At 40.9% G+C, this 21,622-nt stretch overlaps 1 protein-coding gene and 2 long non-coding RNA genes across 4 annotated transcripts; 2 read left to right on the plus strand and 1 right to left on the minus strand.

Annotated features, from left to right (window-relative positions):
- The first annotated feature begins 2,660 nt into the window (after positions 1 to 2,660).
- LOC148854421 (uncharacterized) lies at positions 2,661 to 4,609 on the plus strand. 2 transcript variants are annotated; one of them, XR_016112586.1, is made up of 3 exons: positions 2,661 to 2,760; positions 3,286 to 3,654; positions 3,757 to 4,609. It is a non-coding gene; the product is annotated as an uncharacterized LOC148854421 (long non-coding RNA). The 2 variants fall into 2 exon arrangements; XR_016112585.1 differs by having other exon boundaries at positions 2,666 to 2,777.
- Positions 4,610 to 10,347: 5,738 nt separating this feature from the next.
- Positions 10,348 to 11,672, minus strand: LOC148854422 (uncharacterized). The gene is made up of 2 exons (XR_016113416.1): positions 10,857 to 11,672; positions 10,348 to 10,601 (listed from the first exon to the last, which is right to left on the minus strand). It is a non-coding gene; the product is annotated as an uncharacterized LOC148854422 (long non-coding RNA).
- A 2,787-nt stretch (positions 11,673 to 14,459) lies between these two features.
- On the plus strand, positions 14,460 to 17,083 carry LOC148854423 (putative inactive purple acid phosphatase 2). Its single transcript, XM_088982018.1, has 2 exons — positions 14,460 to 15,293; positions 15,515 to 17,083. Exons 1-2 carry the CDS (start codon positions 14,595 to 14,597, stop codon positions 16,862 to 16,864), a joined length of 2,049 nt encoding a protein of 682 aa, XP_088838144.1. The 5' UTR covers positions 14,460 to 14,594; the 3' UTR covers positions 16,865 to 17,083.
- The last annotated feature ends 4,539 nt before the right edge of the window (positions 17,084 to 21,622 follow it).

Raw genomic sequence — 21,622 nt, forward strand, 5'->3', positions numbered from 1 at the left:
TTTAGTAGCTTGTGGCTTCTGTGAAGCTTATATTTAGTAGCTTCTTTAAAGGGAATCAATGTTGCAAGCCTGCAACCCGATATGTGCCGGCCCCATATCCCTAGGCCATGCTAGGTTTGGGTTATGTGGCGCACAGCTACAGTCCACACAGGACTGGTGTGATGTATAGACTTTGTTAGGAATGGCAATAGAGCGGATTCGAGGCGGAGGATTATATTTTCTGTCTCCGATCCGATTCTGAAATTAATCCCATTCTCATTCTCAATATTTGTTGGGGATAAAATTTGTCCTTCATCCCCGATCCTCAATGGAGATGGGTTTCCACGTAGGAATGGCAATGGGGCAGGGCGGGGACGAGGAGTCTCTCCCCATCTTCGTCCCCATGAAAATTCCCATCCCCGTTCCTGCTAACGGGGATCCCCATTCTCCATAATTTTTTATAATGTCAACCATTTTATTTCTGTTTTCAATTTTATTTAAAAAATTAAAAACAAAATAATTAAATTTATAATCCTATTAGAAAATATTCAACCATATTTTTAAAAATATTAATATATAGATGTATGTGTGCATATATATATATATATATATATATATATATATATATATATATATATTAGTAAAAATCCCATAGGGTGAGGATTGGGGTCCCCCGTAGGGCTGGGAGTGCTCTCCCCATCCCAACTAACATGATGAAATTTCCTCCATCCTCGTCCCCATGGGGGGAAAAATCATCTCCATCCTTGCCCCATTTGGGGCGGATCCCCATGGAGATCAGGGAAATGGGGAAAATTGTCATCCCTATTCCCATGGGACCCGAATCCCCAAAATTTTTTTAGATAATAATATTTTTTGAAAAATAAATAAAACCTAAATTATAAATAATATTTTAAATATATTTTGATATATACAAATAATATAATAATATACAATATAAATAACATTTAATAAATATATATATATATATATAAAATTGGGATCGAGGCGGGGTGGGGACCTCAATCCACATTTATCCCTGGATTTTGTTAAATGAAATTGAATCAAAATGAACCCTATGACACTCATGATTGAGTTAAGCCTATGTAAATCAAACTTTTTGGGGTTTTGAATGTCGTGCAATGCATGGAATCTCTACTATCAACTGTTATGATGGAAGGAAAGAAGAAATAATTGAAAAAATCCTAGTTAATTTAAACCAACGACAACTGAGAAAAATCCAAAATAAATATATTAGCAACTTATTATTAATTAACTAAATAAGCATATGAATGATCTACTTAAATTACTTAAATAGGTCAAATTAGAGGGAAGATTGGTCAAGCTACAGGGGTGGCTTATATAATTTCATAAATTAGATTGTCTTCATTTATATCAAAGTTTTGTTTAGAAAATTTATTAGTAATTACTACTAATTAGGAACAGCAATAGAACAGGTTTCAGTGGAAACCATATTCTCCCCATCCTTGTCCCCGACCCTCATCGAGGAGAAAAATGAACTTCCATCAACAATCTTCAATGGATGGAGAATGGTTTTCCATCAAGGGGTTCAAATTCTCATTTTTTTTTAATTAAAAGCTTGTTTTAGGATAAAAGATTTACTTACAAGAAAGAAAAAAAAGCATTAATACAAATTGATTTAGCACTTAACTAACATAAAAATAATCAATATGACATGAAAAATTGATATTTATCCAATATTTATAATGACATGTAGTCATTACGTAGAACTATTTTCAAATTTTGATATTCCAAGGTTGGGATGGGGTGGGGACTTCACTCCCCATCTCAGATCAAGTCATCCCAATTAACAATTTTTTATTAATTTGTATTTTTTGTTAATTTTAAATGACTTTACATTTAATTATAAAATAAACAATTGTTGTTTTATTAATAAAATTTAAAAATTAATTTTAGAACTTAAAAAAATTAAATTTGATCAAATTTAAGTGGGTTTTAAATTATTGATATTTAATTCTAAATTAACAATTGTAAATGGATTTAACAAATTTAATATACATTAATAATTAAATTTGATAGTTACAAATAATTATAAAATAACTATTAATAATTTATAATATTTAATTATAAATTAAATTTTATAAAGTTAGTAATTATTGTTTTATTTTTAAATGGACTTAAAAATAATTCTAAAATTAATAATTGCTGTTTTATTAATAAAATTTTAAAATAACTATAAGGTAATTAGATAACTAACTGATCTAGTTTAAGTAATTTATGCTAATTTTATTAGTTTGTTCAAATCTAATTTAAATAATTGACAATCTAAGATAATTAATTAATTAACTTATGGGATTTACTTAATAATCTAAGTTTATTAAATTTATTATAAATTAGTACAATATCTAAGTAATTTAATTAATTTACGTTAACTCGATAGTTGGTTGACAATGTAAGTTAAGCGAAATTGTTTTAAACGAAATCTAATTTAAGTTATTGGGCTAACCCTCGTCATTAAATTTTGGGCCCAACAATCAAGTTTGAGTTATTGGGTTGAGCCTCGTCATTAAATTATTGAGCCCAACAAACAAATGGAAGTTATTGGGTTGACCGGTTGAAGGAGAACATAGTCAATGAACTCGGACTCTGTTCAAAAACAGTGAGAAACAGGGGATTTAATGTTGAATGAGAACACATTCTTTGCAGTATAGAAAAGATGATGCAGGTAATGAAGTTCTCAAAACAGGAGCATCAAGCAGTGAACGTCGGATTTAGGAAAAAGAAAAGAGGGAGGAAAATTTTGTAAGCATTATGGCAAGGTTACAAAGGAAGTAGTATTCTTATTGTTTGTTTTTAGATGTATTTGATTAGTAATATGCTAAGCTTGTAATGTTCTTAAAAGATGCAGCTCTCGCCAATTTAGGGTTTTTATTGGATCAGGTTCAACTACATCCAATGGTCCAATCCCAATCAGACCTCTATTCTCATAAATCAAATGGAGCCTTAGATTAAATTCAAACCCGACCTATTTCAAGTTCCAGTTTATTGAAATGGTCCATCCTGATTTTAAATTACTTGATTAAGCGGAATTAGAATTTCATTTTCGTGGAATGACATTTTCATTCGTGCTTGAGCCAAATAAACACTAGGAATAGACCATTCTGATTCTGATTTCAATGGATATCCATTTCAATTTAAAGTTCAATTAGGTAAAAAAATTATAAAGTATGTTTTTACAAAACAGAAGCACCACTTCCCGTTTGGTAAAAGCATACTAACAGTTATGTGATTCAGCTGATCTTACATGTGACTGGTTTTGAGCAACAGTGAACAATGGTGATTCCGACGAAGGTAGGGCGTTGAATAGTGAAGCAGATGGGGAAAAATATTCAAAACGAGGAAAAGATGAAACCGGGACCAATACATGTGATTCTGATGAAGAAGTAGCAGTGTCACCAACATATTGTGCTTCCGATGGGTTTGGTGGTGGTCGAAGATAGACGACGACAGAAGGTCTACGGCTTGAAAACAACAGGCAAATGGGGAATCTACGACCGAGGGGTTTTATCAAAAGGGTGGTTACACGTGACCACCATTCGCACGAAATGGAAACACAACTTCACCAAAAGCACGAAATAACGAAAGCAGAATTCATGCTTTTGGGGGTTTTCTGTTTTCTAAAAATATATGAAAGTAGTAAGTATATATAGTGTTTTTCGTACTTTCATACTTCTAAAAGTATAAAAATATTTTATAAAAGTTTAACCAAACAGGGTCTAATTTTTTCAAATTTTTTAGGACTGAATTCGGGTTCGGCTACGGGCAACGGCAATCGGCAGATGACAAATCGATAACAGGGGCAAAGAGGTCATTTTAGGGAAGCGTGTAGATAATGAGACTTTCCAATCCCATCGGCATGAAGGAGAAGTAAAGAACCTGATCCTCTTTCTATCTATAGTCTATAGACGAAACTGTTGGACAAACAGATACTATTATTATCAATCTCCCGTTCTCCCGCTAAGCCGGCCCTCTGTTCCGATCAGTGCCAAAGCCAAAGCTCTCTGTATTTGCAATGACCACAGCGGCTTCAGCCCCTTCGAGAGCTGAAGTTCTCTCTCTCTTCCGTTCTTTATTACGAGTTGCTCGACAGTTCTCCGATTACAATATCAGAGAGTACACTAAGCGGAGAACGATCGACTCCTTCCGTCAGAATCGCGACCTAGCGGATCCTTCGACAATTTCGTCGGCTTTTTCTGATGGGAAATCTCAACTCGAAGTGGCGAGAAGACAGGCGGTCGTTTATTCATTATACGCGCCGAGAGTTAAGAGCGTCATGGAGATCGAGCATCGATGAAGAACATTTTTTGGTACTTGTAGCAGTTGATAGTTGATACCAATTTGAAGAACTTATTCTCTAGGTTCGTTTATCTCAACGGTATTCGGTGTGATCCATTTTAAGGAAAACGCTGTTTTTTTTTTTCTATTAATTTTGGGTTTCGGAATATGTAGTGTAGTCCTGTAGGACTATCGTACTGGTCTATAAAACTTTGCTGATTTTTGGGGTTTTACCCACTATCTCGAATGTTTTTTTTTTTTTTTAATTTTTTGTTGATACTCATTGAGGAGAGAATCTAAACCTAATTTATTTCTTTGTTTGTTGTTGTCATTACTATTAATTGATTTCCGTTCAGTACTATGTGAATTTCAGTGTTAAGATTACTGGCATGCATACAAATTTCTTATGGATTTCGAGTGTCTTGGATGAAATGAAATGATTTGGTAGTTTGCGGCAATTTGAGTGTGCTTGCTAGGTCAAATAAAATAGGGAATTGGTTATCACATTATACGATTTTCTTTAATCTGTGGTTGGGCGCATGTTTTACTGATTTAATTGGTCATGCACGTTGATATGATGGACATTCATGTTTATTTATTTATTTGTTTGTTTTTTTATTTTATGAGTTTATAAGCTTTAGTGATAAAATACATGTGGCCTCATAATTAATGGGGGATATGACCCCTGATAGAATGGAACAGGATTTCTGTAGCAACGCCATATACTCTGGGACGAGGTTCTGTCTGGTTCAGTTTATTAAAAAAATACTGTAAGATTACTTCGTTTGATTATGGTTCTCTCAGCAAAGTTGGTCATTCTTATTATATAGGTTTTAGATGTATTTATTGCCTAGGTTCACGCTGTTATTTATCAACAATTTTAAGTTTAAAGGCAGAGATTTTTTTTAGTCTAACATTAGTACTCCTAAAGCACCATAACTTTTCCCCACATGTTAGTGCTGAAGCTGGTTAACCCTAATTTGCTAATCCTTGATCTAAGAAGTGTGGACATTTTTTTGAAAGAAAATGAAAGTGAGGAAATTGGACCAATCCTGGGGTCAGTCTTAGGGGTTCAAGTTCAACAACTTGGATTGGGTTATGGTTGACTTCAGCCCGGACTAACTTGCACCCCTACTCAAAAGTAGTGGTGGGTTGGCTAACAGGAAGCAGTGTAGAATTGTGGCTGTGTAGATATGCAATGAAGAAAATTAGAAGCTTGAGATGTGAAATGAAAATCAAATTTTCTTGGTCTCCAAGAGCAGCTAACTGTTTGATGGCAGGGGTCAGTAATTCCCCCCCCAGAAACAGTTGTTAGTACAAGTAGTGTGAATAGTTAGGTGGCTGATGCCAGCTTACACTGGGAGATGCCTGACATGTAATTTAATTTTGTAATTCTTTTGTCATAATCAATAAAGTTTACTTTTACCAATCAAGAAATGTAAACCCTGTTTTTGTTTTTTTAGTTGATAGTTTTATACAGATATTTAATTTTGTTTTTAGTCATATATTGGAGAAAAGGGGTAATGGGTGATAACAACAAAATAAATCTTAGTGTTCTTTTCCTGCTAGTGAGAGAGTAATTCTTTAAATTTTAATAATAAACTGTTAGTCACTTGTCTTGGAATTTTGAGTGCCAAAAAAATGGTTAGGTAATTTCATTTGGTTGATCTCTCTCTCTCTCTCTCTCTCTCTCTCTCTAACACATGCACACACACACACACGCATGCACACATACACGTTCCCACATAAATACTATATATGTGATAAGCTATGAAGAATGGGAAAGGGTCTTCCTCTCATCATTGTTCAAGGTATTGATACACCCCAATATGCTGGAAGGGGTATATTGACACTTTGAACCATGGTCATCTATTTTTCTTTTAGGTTTTTTTTTTTTTTTCTTTCAAAATTCCACAGAAAGCCTTGTTTTTATGTATATTTGAAAGAAGGTAAAGTATATTTGTATTTCTAAGTAAGGAGAGGGATAAGATCCCTATACTGACCTACTGTACAGCTCAGAGTGTATCACAAAAATCTTTAAAAAAGTATACTAAGTACAGAGGGAAAAGAGATAAGCTGCTATGGTGAAACAAAACACTTGGAAGTCATGAAGTCTATTCTAACCAATTAGGGTCACTGGATCAAGCAGAGCTTTAATTGCATTGTTTCTTCAAGCCTTGAAAAAAGGTCATTTGGAGATTAGCCTATGTCATTAGAAAGGTTGGGGACCTGACCTCTTTGATTGGTATATGCCTTTCTTGCATTTTGAGTTCGATGAATTCTAGAGTTCACTCAGTAAAAGTGTCAATATTCTATAAGAAATTTCTGTGTTGTGAGGTTGACGACCCTTTGGCTTAAAAAGAAAGTTTTTGCTTATGTGTTTTATGGAATGTTTTTTTTAGTAATTTTAGAATTTGTAACTGCAATTTCTAGAATTCATGGCATGTCTGGTATATTTGATTATTAGAAGTATAACAGTTAGGAGGAGCTTTTGCTTGTTGTAATGGTGAAAAATAGAAGTGTAACAGGGTTACATCAATTATTATTGTACATGTATGTTCATTGGCATTCCCCACCTTTCAACTATTTTTTTTTCTCTCTGTGACCATCATTACCATTTTATGACGGAGATCTGTAGAAAAATGAATCCAAACTCTAGCAATACTAGAAACAACTTCTTGCAACTTAGCTTTTCTCAGGTATAGAAGGTAATTGCATATTTTCATGTGTTATTTGGAATTTTCTTGGTCCGTGCATGAGGAGGGGAGTTGGGGGAGCCAGGGGTAAGGTACTGTTGAGTGTAGAATTCAGGGAATCTCAGGGAACATTGATATCCTCGTGAAGTTAAAGCATTTCTGGATGAGAATGTTATTGTAAAGGGAGATGTTGATGGCCTGTGGAGCCATAAGCACAAAATAAGGGAGTGATGGTGAAAGGGGATTTGAAAACAATTGTAATCTGGTTGAAGGGAGATATGGATGGCCCTTGGAGCCCTAGGCACAAAATGAGGGAAAAAGATCATTATGTCTGAGGTACAATCAGAAATTTGTTGGGTTCCGAGGTCACCTAACTCACTGGCTGGTTTCCTTGCCTGAGAAGGGGTAGATAGTGAGAATTTAAGGTGGGGAGAATACCCCCTGGGGTAAGCTGCAAGTGGTCTGGGGAGGGGCTCTTGATGGATCATGTCAGTTTGTTCTCATTGTTGTGCTCAGTTTGTTTGCAGTGCAAACTTCATTTGCACTGGTGTAAATGCACGGGAGTACAAACAGATTGAGTGTAAATTCTAATTTATTTTTACTCTAGATTTCACTTTGTTTTATTTGCTTATGAGAAATAGAATAGGAAGTAAAATGAAAGGGTCCCTACTTTATACGAAAAAGAATGGAGATAAAAGGGTTATTTGTTTAGAGTGACTGTGAGGTAGGAAGTAAGATGATATGGTCACCACTTTATATGAGAGAGAATTGAGACAGGAGGAAGGTGGTATAAATTTGCATCAGTTTTTCAAATGCAAAATTTGACTGCTAATGAGTGCATATGAGATGAAAAGTACAAATTTCGTATCAAGTAGGAGTACAAATCATAGTTACAAAGAGATGTTAAAATGAACCGAATGCAAAATTTGTATTTGAACAAACAGAGCCTTATGTTACATCATCCCTTCTACAGTTCTATTCCCTCAAGGGTCTGCTTAGGAGGGCTGAACTTTGGTTCAACTGCTTTGAAGAAGCTACTAGAGTCTTGTAAGGACTATGGAGAGCCATCTAAATGGCTGCATGATGAACAAATTTGGCTCCTCATATTTTTAACCAAATTTTGGCTTTCTAGGTGGGCCCAACCTTGCAATTCCAAAATCCACAACGCGAAAGACATCCCAAATGGGCACTATATACTACCTTTTTTCTTGAAAAAAATAAAAAAGTGTCATTCTTATGATGAATCAGTGAAGGATGTGTTTTTTCCATGGTGATTTCAAGGATGATATTGAAAAAGTGTGTCATTCTTTAATGGAGAGATGTATCATTGATGGTTGAAAAGTTGGAAAGCAGCTAGGAAATCTTTGTGCATGATACCGTTGTTGTGAACTCAAATGTGTTCAGTTTCAACAAAACCATAGAAAATGGATTTAGCTATTTTGTTGAATAAGATCTACAATGAATGCATCTGGATACGCCACTTTGTATCTATGTTTCAAAGGGGTCACTTTGTTTTTGATGCTAAAGTAAGGCAAAGGCCGCAAAGCAGATATTACTCTCTGTCAAAGTCAAACACTGAGTACTGTTTATTTTGCAACACTATATAAGATTTGAGTAATTGAAAAACTCATCCGAAAGAAAAAAAAAAAAGGAATAAGACTTAGAATTTGACTATATATTAAAATTAATGTTCCTGCCTGTTGGCTTTCAGGTTCAGTTATTCCACTTCAACATATATATATTTTTTTGATCAATAACTTCAACATATTCATCATTCATGTAGTTCTTATGCAGTTTTCTTTTTTGTTGGGTTTGTCGTTTTGTTTCTCTAGTCTCTACCAAATTTCTAATTTCAATTCGGAATTTCGGATGGCTTGCTTGCTGTGTTGCCCAAAGTTATATTGCTTGCTATACCTGGTAGGCATCTAGAGAGTGTGGGTAGCAGGTCCGGTCTCAAGATGATCTTATGAACACAATTACCCATATAGCAATTAGCAAGTCGATGATCTTATGAACACAGTCATCCAGGATGGTCAGAATCCACAACTCGAAGGAGAATGCTCTGCTCCACATGTAAGTAGGGAGAAGGTTTCTCGGTTTTGATGCTGTGAACCCACTCTTCAAGACTCAGAATCCTGTACCCGGTTAGGACTCTGGCCAACTGAAATGGGCTTCAGTGCTCATACCGTTCGCAGTCTTTACAGCTTTGCATTAAGAATATCTCCCCACGAAAAGGGGATATTCCCAATGCACGGCTGTGAAAGGCTGTGCGAACAGTGTGAGCACCGAAGCCCATCTCTGGGCCTCTGGCTAACTACTCCGACGTATACTTGGGGAGTAGATTACTTGGCTCATCTTGGTATATCAGGAATTGGTTCTTTTATATCATTACAAAGAGTATTATTATTTTATGACTAACACTTGAACTACCCCGTCATGTACTTTGTAAGTTTGTAGGATGTAGTCTGTAGCTGTAGGTACTCACTCACTCTTAAAATCGCTACTATTGAGAGAAGAATAACAGTGTGCAAATGAAGTGGGACCATCTACTTAAACCAACCCGATTTTGTTTCTATGGTTTCTTCTTCTTCTTCTTGTGGGGGGAATGGTTGACCTTGGGAGTGGTTGGTTTGAAGCCTATCTGCATCCGTATTCATATTTGCATATTCCAACGGGACTACAGGAGAGCACCAACTCGTTGATCACTACTGGCCTATGGATCCAAGAATTACCCAGCATTGAATTGGTGGAGTTACCACTTACCTTTGTGTGGTTCGGATCCATGAACAATGATAAAACTCAGGGCCCATTATTTACTTTTTTTCCCCCTGTTTGGGCATTACAGTGTCCTCTGTATTCATTCATGGCTCACACACGGGTTTACTAAATGCGACACCGACTGTACCACCTAATGTTATTCTCGTCACTTTGGACTTGCAGGCAAACTTAATTTCCTGGTAACATGAGCATTATGGAACTAAACTCTAAGGGTCTGTTTGGTTTACAGTCAAAATTGGAATTGGAATCGGAACAGTTTATTTCTTTTACCTGTTTGGTTATCGGAATTGGAGTCAGAATTGGCTGGAATGAATTCTCATTCCCAGAATCCCAAGGAAGGGAGAAGGAATGGTCATTTCCTCATATGGGAGAATTCCATTCCACCAGAAATGGGAATATGGGATTCTGATTTCACCCAGCCAAACAGTTGGAATCGAAATGGACCATTCCGATTCCAAATCCAGACCTCTATTACATTGGACCAACAAGCAAGGTTAATTAAATTTTGAATGACCTACTTCATCCCAACAAAGAAATTTTGATGAAAAACCAAAAATTAGTAAGTGGGGAGAGAGAGATGGTCAACAACAATGGGGGTTTATTGCAAGCAAGGAAAATGTCAATTCATATTCATAAATACACAAAAGAAAAAAGAAGAGAAAATGAGGCATGGTTATATTGAATGTAGATGGAGATTGCACCGCTAGAAGGCTAAAAAAGCCGATGTGTCAAGTTTCATGGAGTAAAGATCCGATGGGAACGCTGTCCTTGAGTAACCGTGAGATGAGAATTGAGAACCCTCCCGTGCTAGCTAATTACATTATTTCATTCGCCCTAAAAAGTTCAGACAACAACAAAGAAAATTAGTAAACTTTTCTGTTCTGAGATAATGACACACATATACACGCCAGCGTTCTCACGGGTCACGCAATGAGAGCGTTCACATCTGATCTTCCTGCTTAATGAAACTCATGGGCTTTCTCTCCAACTCCCCAAAACAACAAGGGGAACAAGAAAGAAAAGAAGAGGAAAATTAAAACGAGAATGGAAGGAGTTAGTCCCACTAAATATAATTGACATCTCTCTTACCAAAAACTTCTTCCCTGTCGCCGGTTGACTGCGGCCACCGAAGATCTTCTGCCTTCTCTGCTAAAACAAATAAGATTAAACCCGCAACTCATATATTAATTCCACGATAGCTTCCAAGAAATGGATAGAAAGAAGAAACGTTGTAGCCGAATTTACAGACGGAAAACTCCAAAGTCAAATGTCGCCGTTTAAGTGAATGGTATGGATTAATTCTTCAGTTGTGCAGGGGGTTAGGCCCAGTGGGTACGAGTCGCTTCTCCACGCCGTATCTTGGATCGATTTCGTCATTAAGCGGTGACGGTGGCGGTGGCTGGCGGTGGAGTCTTTTGGGTTGGAAGCAAAGAGAAGGTGGGTATCGTTGTGAGGAGAAAGAATTGCACCCATGGCCATGGTGGCGACGGGAATGGTGGTGGGTCGAATGTGGTTCCAGCAACGCTGCGCTGCAGAATTTAACTCTTGGTGTCATGGAGAGGAGAAGGACGATGAAGACGACAAAGAGGCAGAAGCCACCAGAGGTGATGGTTGAAGTGGGGGGGCTCTTCATGCCGTGTAATATCTTTTCAAGCAGTTGAAAACTCGAAAGAAAGATTGATTAGGAGGCAGACAGAAGGGTCAAAGGGAGAAAAAGACTGGGCTGAGACGGAGAGTTGGAGAAGAAAGAGATGAGACGAAGGGAGGGAAGGAGGTGTCAGGTACTCAGGTGGTGATGATTTTATTTAACACAGCAGCACACAGGGCAACAAGAGACCCATGAACAAGTAGTAATTGCCCAGAAACCAACGCCGAGTCTCTCTCTCTCTCTCTCTCTCCTCTCTCATCAACAAATTAATAAACCATGGAGATCTCTTTCCATCATGACCGTTGGATTGAAATAGTGTGTTTGTGGGTGGGCCCAACGTGCTCATTCCAATCCAACGGTTCTTAAGGGGCAGCTCCATACCTCCATCGTACTTCCACGTCGTTATTACCTGTCACTATTCACTGGTTTTTACTTAGGACATCAACTGACACAACCTAAGACCATGTTCTGTAATTCTGATTCCTGCAAAAAGTCTGTGGAATTGGAAATGCCATCTGTGGACTTTTCTGTAGTCCACGTCTGAGATTAATCACAAGTTCACAACCACCACTGAGATCTGAGATTGATTGGACGGCTGTAATCGTCTAGTAGGTTTCTCATTTCTGGATGCCGGTTGGAGGGTCGCTAACTCGCTACTCGCCTAAGCAAAAAATCTGCCCCTGCTTATGATGGATTGGACTTTGGAGCGGGGCCCAGCCGAGATTAGGATTTAGGAATACCATATTGAATGGGCCTAGGCTCAAGATGAAGCCCATCGACCTGTTGGGTCAAACCGTCAACGTGCAAACAAACCCAGAAGAGGACAAGCCGAAGTTTCTGAACTGTAGCTGCCCAGTGGACAGTGGAGGTCAATCGAAAAGCCGGCCGAGCTTTGCTTTCACTGGTTTTAGAGTTGACCTCGAACCCAACCCAAGTACGAAGCCAAAGTCCAAGCCCAACTACTACGGTTGGGGCAATGGGCCGTGGGTGGGTCCCTTGTTTTATTTTGAATGGTGGAAACCGAGATCACAGTTGGAAGTGGTGTTAGTGGCTGTGGGCCAAAGTGAGGGAAGGCGACCCGTGATCTTTGAAGGAGAAGGAGAGGAGGCCATTTAACATTTAACATTTAACATTTATGCATGCACGCGTTGTACATGGCGCTGCGCTGGGAGTGTTGGAATTAATGGACTGAAGCCGAACATTACTTGTTTTCGTTCCCAATTGGATGAATAGAAGCCAATTGGTTGGTTGGGTTTTTAACTTGTCGACGACTGGTTGTTTGGTAGGAATTCGAATGCGGAATCAGAGGAAATGAATTTCTCTAAAATTTCAAACCAATTTTGATACTTCTTCTGCCTTGAAAATTTTCTGCTGGTACTGGGTATGTATGAGCATTGACCTTTAAAGCTGTCATGTGGAAGTCATGAGGGTGGATTTTGGGCCACTCATCTGGGAGACATCCGAAGTCACGTTTATTTGGGTGTAGGGATTGGGTTGTGATGCCTTGACCCGAGTTGGATTTGGGTTTTACTGTGGGGCTGATGCCACCTGTCAGGTCATGATGTTTCTACATATATACAGAGAATTCGAGTTGGGGTCTGTATCGGGTTGAACCCTGTAAGGTCACACGGGTTCAGAAAGTTAGGTTGGGTCAAAAACATCTCAAGGTCTGGCCAGGGCAAATTATCGACATCTCTAACTAAATTCCTATGTGTTTAAAATAAGCTAAAAGCAATAAATATGGATTCACCAATCACCACTCTGAAATGTGATGAGGACCTGAACGTGTTTTCTCCATTTGGATGTGGCTTGCTACTCAAAATGTGGAATTGCAGGCTAAAATTCCACTACTTTACAAATTGTACTTGGCTAAAAATATGGATCCAAATTATGGGATCTGATTCTTTTTTTTTTTAATTTTTTTTTTCTGAAAACCACAACATTCCCAATAGAAAATCAAAATTATTCTTACTTATTAAATCTGGTTAATATAAATAGAGATTGTTTTGTTTTTTACAGTTGGGTGTGCCCACTTGATAAAAAGGGATGATGTCACCACATCTCTAATTCTATATTCTCACCTCTTTAAGTCCCACTAGTGTTTCCTAGGCTGTGTTTGGTTGCAGTGCAATTTTATTTGCAATAGTACAAATGTATGGGAGTGTAAATACAAAAAAATGTAAATTCTCATTTAATTTTGTTTTGGATTTTACTTTATTCTGTTTTATGTCTTAATTTACTTCATTTTTAACGCAATCAAACAAAATAAGTTAAAATTTAAAATAAAATTGGTCAGAATTTACACTCAAATCATTTACACGGCCACAGTCGCATCAATGCAAATTTATTTGCATTGCAACCAAACACAGCCCTACTCTTTTATTTTTTTCTTCATGGGCTACACAAAGGAGGTGGTCACATCCCCTTTAACTCCCCAACCCTGGTGGCAGTATGCTACATCCAACCAACTGAGTTACCATCAATTGACATATTCTCTATTTTTTTTCTCATCAAACTATACTAGTGTAATAGTACATGTTTGTATCAACTATATGATATATTATGGTATTTGTATTTAATTTTTATGACCCACACAGAACCAAGACAAATATAGAGACGCTCCCCAATCCCCATTGATATTGTCTTTATATGTCTCTGGCCTCTGGGGCACATATACAGATGGCAAAGACTAATGAACTTATTATTTTTATCAGTGGATAGGGCCTAGTGGGGTTGTTGTTGGGCTTTCTGAGTATCATCATGGGCCATGGAAACCATATATCATGTACCTTCAATGTCCATGATGGGCCATGGACACCATATCGATTCTGTGCAAATCCAGTTTGTGATTGGCCATGAGTTCAAATATCTATTTCTGATATAGTCATATATGCTGCAACACGACTTATGGTATTGGGAACTGGTAAGAGGGAAGCCTCAGTTAGACAGTTGGAGCTGATGCCCCTTACATCAGGATCAGCTTTGACTTGACTGCATTCTGAGTTCCCCATAAATACCTTTCCCCTCTTGTTAGCAGTTGTTCTCGTCCATGGCCAAATCACCCACTAGCCAAGAATGAGATTCTATCTTCGGCCCCTCCACCCCTCTCCCTACTTTTCTCTGTAAAACCTAAACCAGCCTCTGAAGATAAGCATCATCTCTGCTCAAAATTTTTGGCAATGGCTCCTTCCAGACCCCTGCTGTGTTTCTTGTTCATCTCTACGTTCTTGGCATTCTCATCTTCTTCTCCGGTGTCTATATCTTTTACACCGCAAACCCTGTCTAAATCTGGAGAAGTGGTTAACATCCAGTGGGCTGGCATCGAGATGCCTTCTAATCTCGATTGGCTTGGTATCTACTCACCTCCCGATTCCACAGATGACAACTTCATTGGCTACGTCCACTTATCCACCTGCGACAATTGGGAGACGGGTTCTGGTTCCATCGATCTCCCTCTAGTCAACATCCGATCTAATTACGAGTTTCGGATCTTCAAGTGGATGGTGGAGAAGGATGCCAATGTGTCCCATCCCAACGATGACAGCAACCCTTTGCCCATGACAAAGCACTTATTGGCCAAGTCTGAGGAACTAAGTTTCGAGAGTGGTCATGGGCCAGAGCAGATACATCTGTCTTTTACAGAGGAGGATGACGAGATGAGGGTTATGTTCATTACGCCCAGAGGGGAGGTGAACCATGTGAAATATGGCGAGGATGAAGATAACTTGGATAAGGATGCAGTGGCAGAAGTAAAGAGGTATCAACAGTCAGACATGTGCCATTCTCCTGCAAATGATAGTATTGGCTGGAGGGATCCTGGGTTTGTTCAGGATGCAATCATGAAAAACTTGAAGAAAGGAAGGAGATACTACTACAAGGTAATTAAGGAAAGATACCTCTGTTTTATGTTTATTCTGTTAGAAACCTGCAACCTGGTTAGTTGTTGTTAGCTAGACATAATTGCAAAAACTTTTACAATTGATTAGCTGAATTCAGATAGTGAGGTCACTGTACTGAGTGGATTTCCACCTACGATCCATAACTCTTAAACTGATAATATCATCATTCAGGGAGCTGACTTCAATGCGTGTGGAAACAGGTAGGAAATGATGGGGGAGGATGGAGCGAAACCCAGAGCTTTATGTCACGGGATGAAGACTCAGAGGAGACAACTGCATTCATATTCGGAGACATGGGGACTGCAACTCCATACACAACCTTTCGGAGGACACAGGAGGAAAGCAAATTAACCATGAAATGGGTCCTCCGAGACATTGAAAATCTTGGCGATAAGCCCGCCTTTGTGTCTCACATCGGAGACATCAGCTACGCAAGAGGCCACTCTTGGCTGTGGGACACATTCTTCACTCAGATCGAACCTGTAGCAAGCAAGGTGCCATACCTGGTGTGCATTGGCAATCACGATTATGACTGGCCCTCACAGCCATGGATACCAGACTGGGCTCAAACCATTTACAAGAGGGACAGTGGCGGCGAGTGTGGAGTCCCATACAGCTTCAGGTTCAACATGCCCGGGAACGCCTCGGTGCCAACAGGAACAGACACTCCACCCACAAGGAATGTTTACTACTCTGTCGATGTTGGAGTTGTGCATTTCTTGTATATATCGACTGAGACCAATTTCCTTCCAGGAGGCGAGCAATATGACTTCATCAAGCAAGATTTGGAGAGGGTTGATCGGCAGAAGACACCATTTGTGGTTGTCCAAGGCCATCGCCCCATGTACACAACAGGCAGCAATTTCAAGGATTCTCTATTGAGAGAGAAAATGCTGGAGCACTTGGAGCCTGTGTTTGTAAAGCACAAGGTGGACCTTATTCTCTGGGGACATGTCCATAGGTATGAGAGGTTCTGCCCCATGAAGAACTTCACCTGCGGAGAGGGTTTGCCTCTGCATGTTGTCGTTGGAATGGGGGGACAAGACTGGCAACCCGTTTGGGCACCACTGGTCGACCATCCCAAGGACCCAATTTTCCCGCAACCTGATCTATCTCTGTACCGTTCCGGCGAGTTTGGTTACACCAGGCTTCATGCTACAAGGAAGAAGCTAACGCTTACTTATGTTGGAAACCACGACGGAGAGACCCATGACATGGTGGAGATCCATGCACCAGATGCAGCTGTGAGTGCCTATGGAGAAGAGAGAATCAGAGTAGCTCCTGCCCAAGACACAGATGACGCCGGTGAGCCGGTGAAAACCTCCGTGTTTGTGAAGAAGGCTGTCAGCGGTGGTGGTGGTGCTGCTGCTGCTGCTAACGTGGGGGAGCCTGCATTGCCATGGTATGTGAAAGTGGGGAGTATGTTGGTCGTTGGGGGCTTTGTGGGTTGCCTTTTTGGGTTCATATCTCGGGCCAGAAGAGAGGCTGCCGCTGGTTCGAGGATGATCTGGAGTCCTATAGATTCTAGCGTAGGTTGTGAGGATGTGTGAGCTCACGTTACGTGACACATGCGGTTGGGTTTGGGTTGGTGATTTCATTTCATTCATTGGCAACTGGTTTTTCCTTGATTGTTTAGTTTGGTTGGCTTTTAGATTATTGGTTTTCATATTATATATGCTCCAGTTGTACGTTGAAAGCATGTCACCCGAGTTCTTTTGCTTTTGCAAAGCAGAAAATCTATCACTTGTTTTTTGACTTTTTGCTTTGAAGCGAATGGTTATCAATCTCAGATCAGAATGCTATTTTCAGTGTTTTTTTTTTTTTATTTAACGAAGAGTAATTAATATAATTGCTTTACAGGTTGGTTGATGCTAGTTTTAACTTTTTAACTTTTAAGGGTTTGGCCATCCCGGGACAGACTTTATTTCATAGAAAAAATAAAATACCCCAAAGCCCCTAAACTGCTTAATGAAAATGACGGTGGAGAATGACGGTTCAGTCAAGGTTAGAATTTTTAGGCCCAAAGTACATTTGATTAGGTGTTGGTTTGGAATTGAAGTTAATTTCGTACATTGTTGTATAGATGGGGAGTTTGGCATTTTGACTATTTATAAATCTGTAGTGGAATTCAAAAATTTCTAATGGCCACGTCCGTACTTTTCATTAATTATTCGCTAGTTTTTTAAATCTTATGCAATAATAAAGTTAAGGGGGGATGAGTCATTTTCTTTTTGGAATAACAACTAATGCATTGTTTGGCATTGATGTTGTTGCACCAGAAACGATAACATGTTTGGAATCGTTTGTCCATAAATTATAGTGTTCCAAACCATATCTTGAAAACCGAGAAGGTGTGGTATGGGGAAATGCCGAATTCTATGTTTTCTCATTTGGAGCTCATTGATGCCAACAAGGACATGATGTGGTAGTGACGTGGACTTCCTACAATGGATACCAGTGCTGAAAACAGATATGGAGCATTGGTACCAAACAAAAGGTGATGCAACACCGATGCCAAACATATACAACTGCATGTTTTGAAAATTTAAAGAACAATCAATGCCATTTTTGTCCTCGAAACTTTTTCTATCGATCTTAACCATTAAATTCTTTAACAACGTGCATTTAAGTAGTTTTGAAAACCATAGGATATGTGAATAAAACCTTTGGGTGTATTTAAGTAATTAAAAATAATGCTTTTACAAGGTATATAGTTTTATGAAACCATGTGGTATATTTAAGTAATTTACCCTGATGGAGCGCAATCCGGCCGGTCTTAGCTGTCAACGATTTCGCCTTTGAGCTGGAGCGACGGGGAGCCTGAAATGGGAAAGATAAGGGAACTCCGGGGGGAACCCGGTGAGATAACTCCGAAGCTCAAGTTAGTAATATCAAAGGCAAAGTGTAGACTAGATAGCGCAAAGTTCACATACCTTGTTGTTGGGGGTAGGGGGCCTTTTATAATCACTTCGCGCACTCGCTCCGAAGCCCTTGTCAGGTCGGGTATGATTACCCTTGCATCTGTCACTTAGGGTGTCGTCCTTCCTGTTGGGGCAGAATCGTCACTGTCTTTTGTTGGAACCGTCACTCTAACTGGAGATGGCAGTGTCAGGAGGCAGTGGTAGGTGGCCGTTTGGAGTGCGGCCGTCAAGCGTCAGATCCCAAGTCAGTCAGGTGCGCCACCCTCGGGTACGGACTAAATCGGTGTCAGGCATAGTACGGTTTGTTTGGTTTTTGTGCCCTGAAGGCGATGTGGTGGAGTGGTGAGCGAGGCGAAGTCTTGAGTTCGGAGGTATGTCCTGTATTGCTATAGGGCAGGCCAGTTCGGCGAGGTGTATCCCGAGTTGTTACAAGGCAGGCCAAATCGGCGAGGTGTACCCGAACTGTTAAGGCAGGCCAGTTCGGCGAAGTATGTCCCGAACTGTTACAAGGCAGGCCAGTTCGGCGAGGTGTACCCGAACTGTTAAGGCAGGCCAGTTCGGCGAAGTATGTCCCGAACTGTTACAAGGCAGGCCAGTTCAGCGAAGTATGTCCCGAACTGTTGCATGCAGGCCAGTTCGGATTACTTTCTGGTTTGGGGCCAAGGGTGAGTTCGGGCCCCTAGTAGGGAGTTCGGACTGCTGGTTTCTCCCCTTGGTGCTCGCGCCCTAGACTTGCTTTTGTGCCGAGCTGTTGCCTTTGCCATGTGTCGCATAACTGTGAAGTCGGGCCAAATCTTCCTTCATCAATTGCCCCCCACTCCTCATGCCAAGGGTCTTGCCCTGGTGCAGGGGGTTTTGCGAGGTGGTAGGTGGATTTGTCCTGTTCTTCGATTCTTGGCTGCGTGAGTTGCTTTTACTAGGGTTCTTCGGTTTTCTGGAGTGTCCGAGAAGGCGGGAGACGTGCCTACTGCTCACAAATGTTGACGGACGTGGCAGGGCACGTTTATTTTAAATTTCAAAAATTCGTGCCACTGGGATGTGACAGCGGGTCATTAAATTTTTGAAAAAAGTGCGCCACTGCCGTTCTGAAGGGGGCGTGCGGTCAGCGCGAATGCGGGCCGTCGGATTGTCTTTGATCTGCACTGTCGGTTCTTGGTTACTGTAGCTATAAATAGTGGGGGACCCTAGTCGATTTGTCACTTCTGCAGTTTGCCTCTTGAGCTCGCGTCCAAGTTTTTCAGTTCGCTTCTAGGCTGGTTACATAGCCTTCAAGGTTTTTTGGCTTGTTTCTGTCTCCGGAGCCTTCAAAACTTTCTTCCGGTGAGTACCTTCCTGAATCCACCTCTTTTCCTCGATGTCTAGCTTTGATAGCTCAGACGACTCTTCAAATAGGATTGACATAGGTTCTACAAACCGAGTCGTATCCCTCGACTACCTTAGTGATCCTGAGGTGGAACTTGAGGATGACTATGAACCCGTAGGCCGAGCCGCTTCGGGCAGTTTGGCGTCTACCTCTCATCGAGGTCGGATGCTATACAGGTTTAGTCCCTTGACCATGACGCCCGAGGGGCTCCAATCTATACTTATGTCTTACAATCTGCCTAGGAGGTACACATATTTTATTCCTTCGGGTAGCTTTCCTTGGGAACACGGTCCTGATGAGATCGTGATTTTTCGAGAGCAGCTTGCTGCGGAGTTGCGACTGCCTTTCCACCCCCTTCTCGTCGAAGTTATAAACCACTTCGGTGTTACCATTGGCCAGCTTCATCCGAACTCTATTCGGAACCTAGTGGGGACAGTCTCCCTTTTTTGCAAGCAGAATTTCCCTTTAGACTTGGAGATATTCTCCTCCATCTTAATGCTTAAGAAACAAGCGGGACTACTTCGGTGTGCGAAGTGCACAAGGATGGCCCTTTCAGTCCGGGTGGGGTGAGGCCGCTCCTGATTCTGGTGTCACTCTCAAAAAAGAGACGCTGAAGGGCCTCCGACAATGGGCACGACAAGGTTTAAAGTGCCATCAATACTTAACGGAGGCCAAGCTTATTGTGGCCGGCCTGAGTTCGGGTAGGTTTCTAGCTCAGAGGTTTCTTGTTTGCTCTGTTCCTTCATTTTTTCTGATGTCGAACTCTTTTTTGCAGGTGTGATGGATGCAGAGAGAACTCATGGGGGGTGCCTGTTCCAAGGCATGAAGAGGAGGAAGCGGGTCGCCAAGCGAACTCGTACCGAGCTGCCCCCGGATGAGGAGCCTCAAATTCCAGGCCACATGCTGGAGGATCTGCCCAGGGAGCCCGAGGTGACTCCACCGATGCATGAAGCTGCCGGGGCGCCTTACGCTGAGATCACTCATACGGGTGCTCCTGCTCACTCTAGGTCCGCTCATACGCGGGCTGGGCCCTCAGGTTCGGGAGCTCAAGGGGAGTTCAGGAGTGTGTTGACGCCGAACTATGCTCTTCAGAAGAGTAGGGAGGCTACATTCCCCGAGGAGATCGCGACGTGGACGGATTTTCCTTTGAATCAGGTCGCCTGCTGTGCCGTAACACATGCTATGGTGATAAGTCAAATTTCGTCTGCCTTCTTCATTTTCTATCCTTCTTGTTGTTGTCGCTTACTTGTTTCTTTTGGTAGGTGAATTCTTCAATTCACGCCTTAGCAGCCCAGGTGGAGAGGAGCTCGCGACAGGTGCAAGCTGCTGAGGCTGCCGCCCATGCTGCTGAAGAGGCTTTCCGTGCCGCCGAAGCGACTACCCGAACTGCTGAGGCGGCCTCTTATGCTGCCGAAGAGGCTGCTCGCGTCGCCATGGCCAGGCAGGCGATGTCTCAGCGGGATGCCGAGGCTATGGGGGTAGTCGTCAAGCACATGGCGGACTTGAGGTTGGACCTGCAGCATCAAGTCGAGTATCTTTAGGAGGACATCAGGGAGAAAACGCAGATTTTGGCCCAAGGTATTGAAGACGCCAAGAAGAAGGCCGTTGAAGACTATATTGCCTCTCTGCGTTTTGTTGACCTGATGGTGGATTCTTATAAAAAGGGGTTCAAGCTGAGCCGATTGATGATCCGGAACACGTACCCTGACCTCGACGTTAGTGCCATATCTACTTCGCGTATAACTCAGGAGATGGCCAATGCTGCCGATGGCGAGCCAGATTCTGGAGGAGAGGCAGGGCCTTCGGGTGTTGTTGAAGTGCCTTCTGATGGCGAAGAAGTAGCTCCGGGCATGTAAAGAAGTTTTTTTTGGAAGTGCCTTCTGATGGCCAATGTACTACTGTTTCTTGCAACGAAATAGACAAATCTTTTTGCCTAAGTGTTCTTTTTCCCGAACTGATTCTTTGTCGAACTGATAGTATGCCACTGTTTCTTGTCCGAGTTATTGTACTTACGCAACCTGTTT

Source organism: Nelumbo lutea, chromosome 4, assembly GCF_056320005.1.
Source record: "Nelumbo lutea isolate HS-2025 chromosome 4, American lotus-T2T, whole genome shotgun sequence".
Lineage (NCBI taxonomy): Eukaryota > Viridiplantae > Streptophyta > Magnoliopsida > Proteales > Nelumbonaceae > Nelumbo > Nelumbo lutea.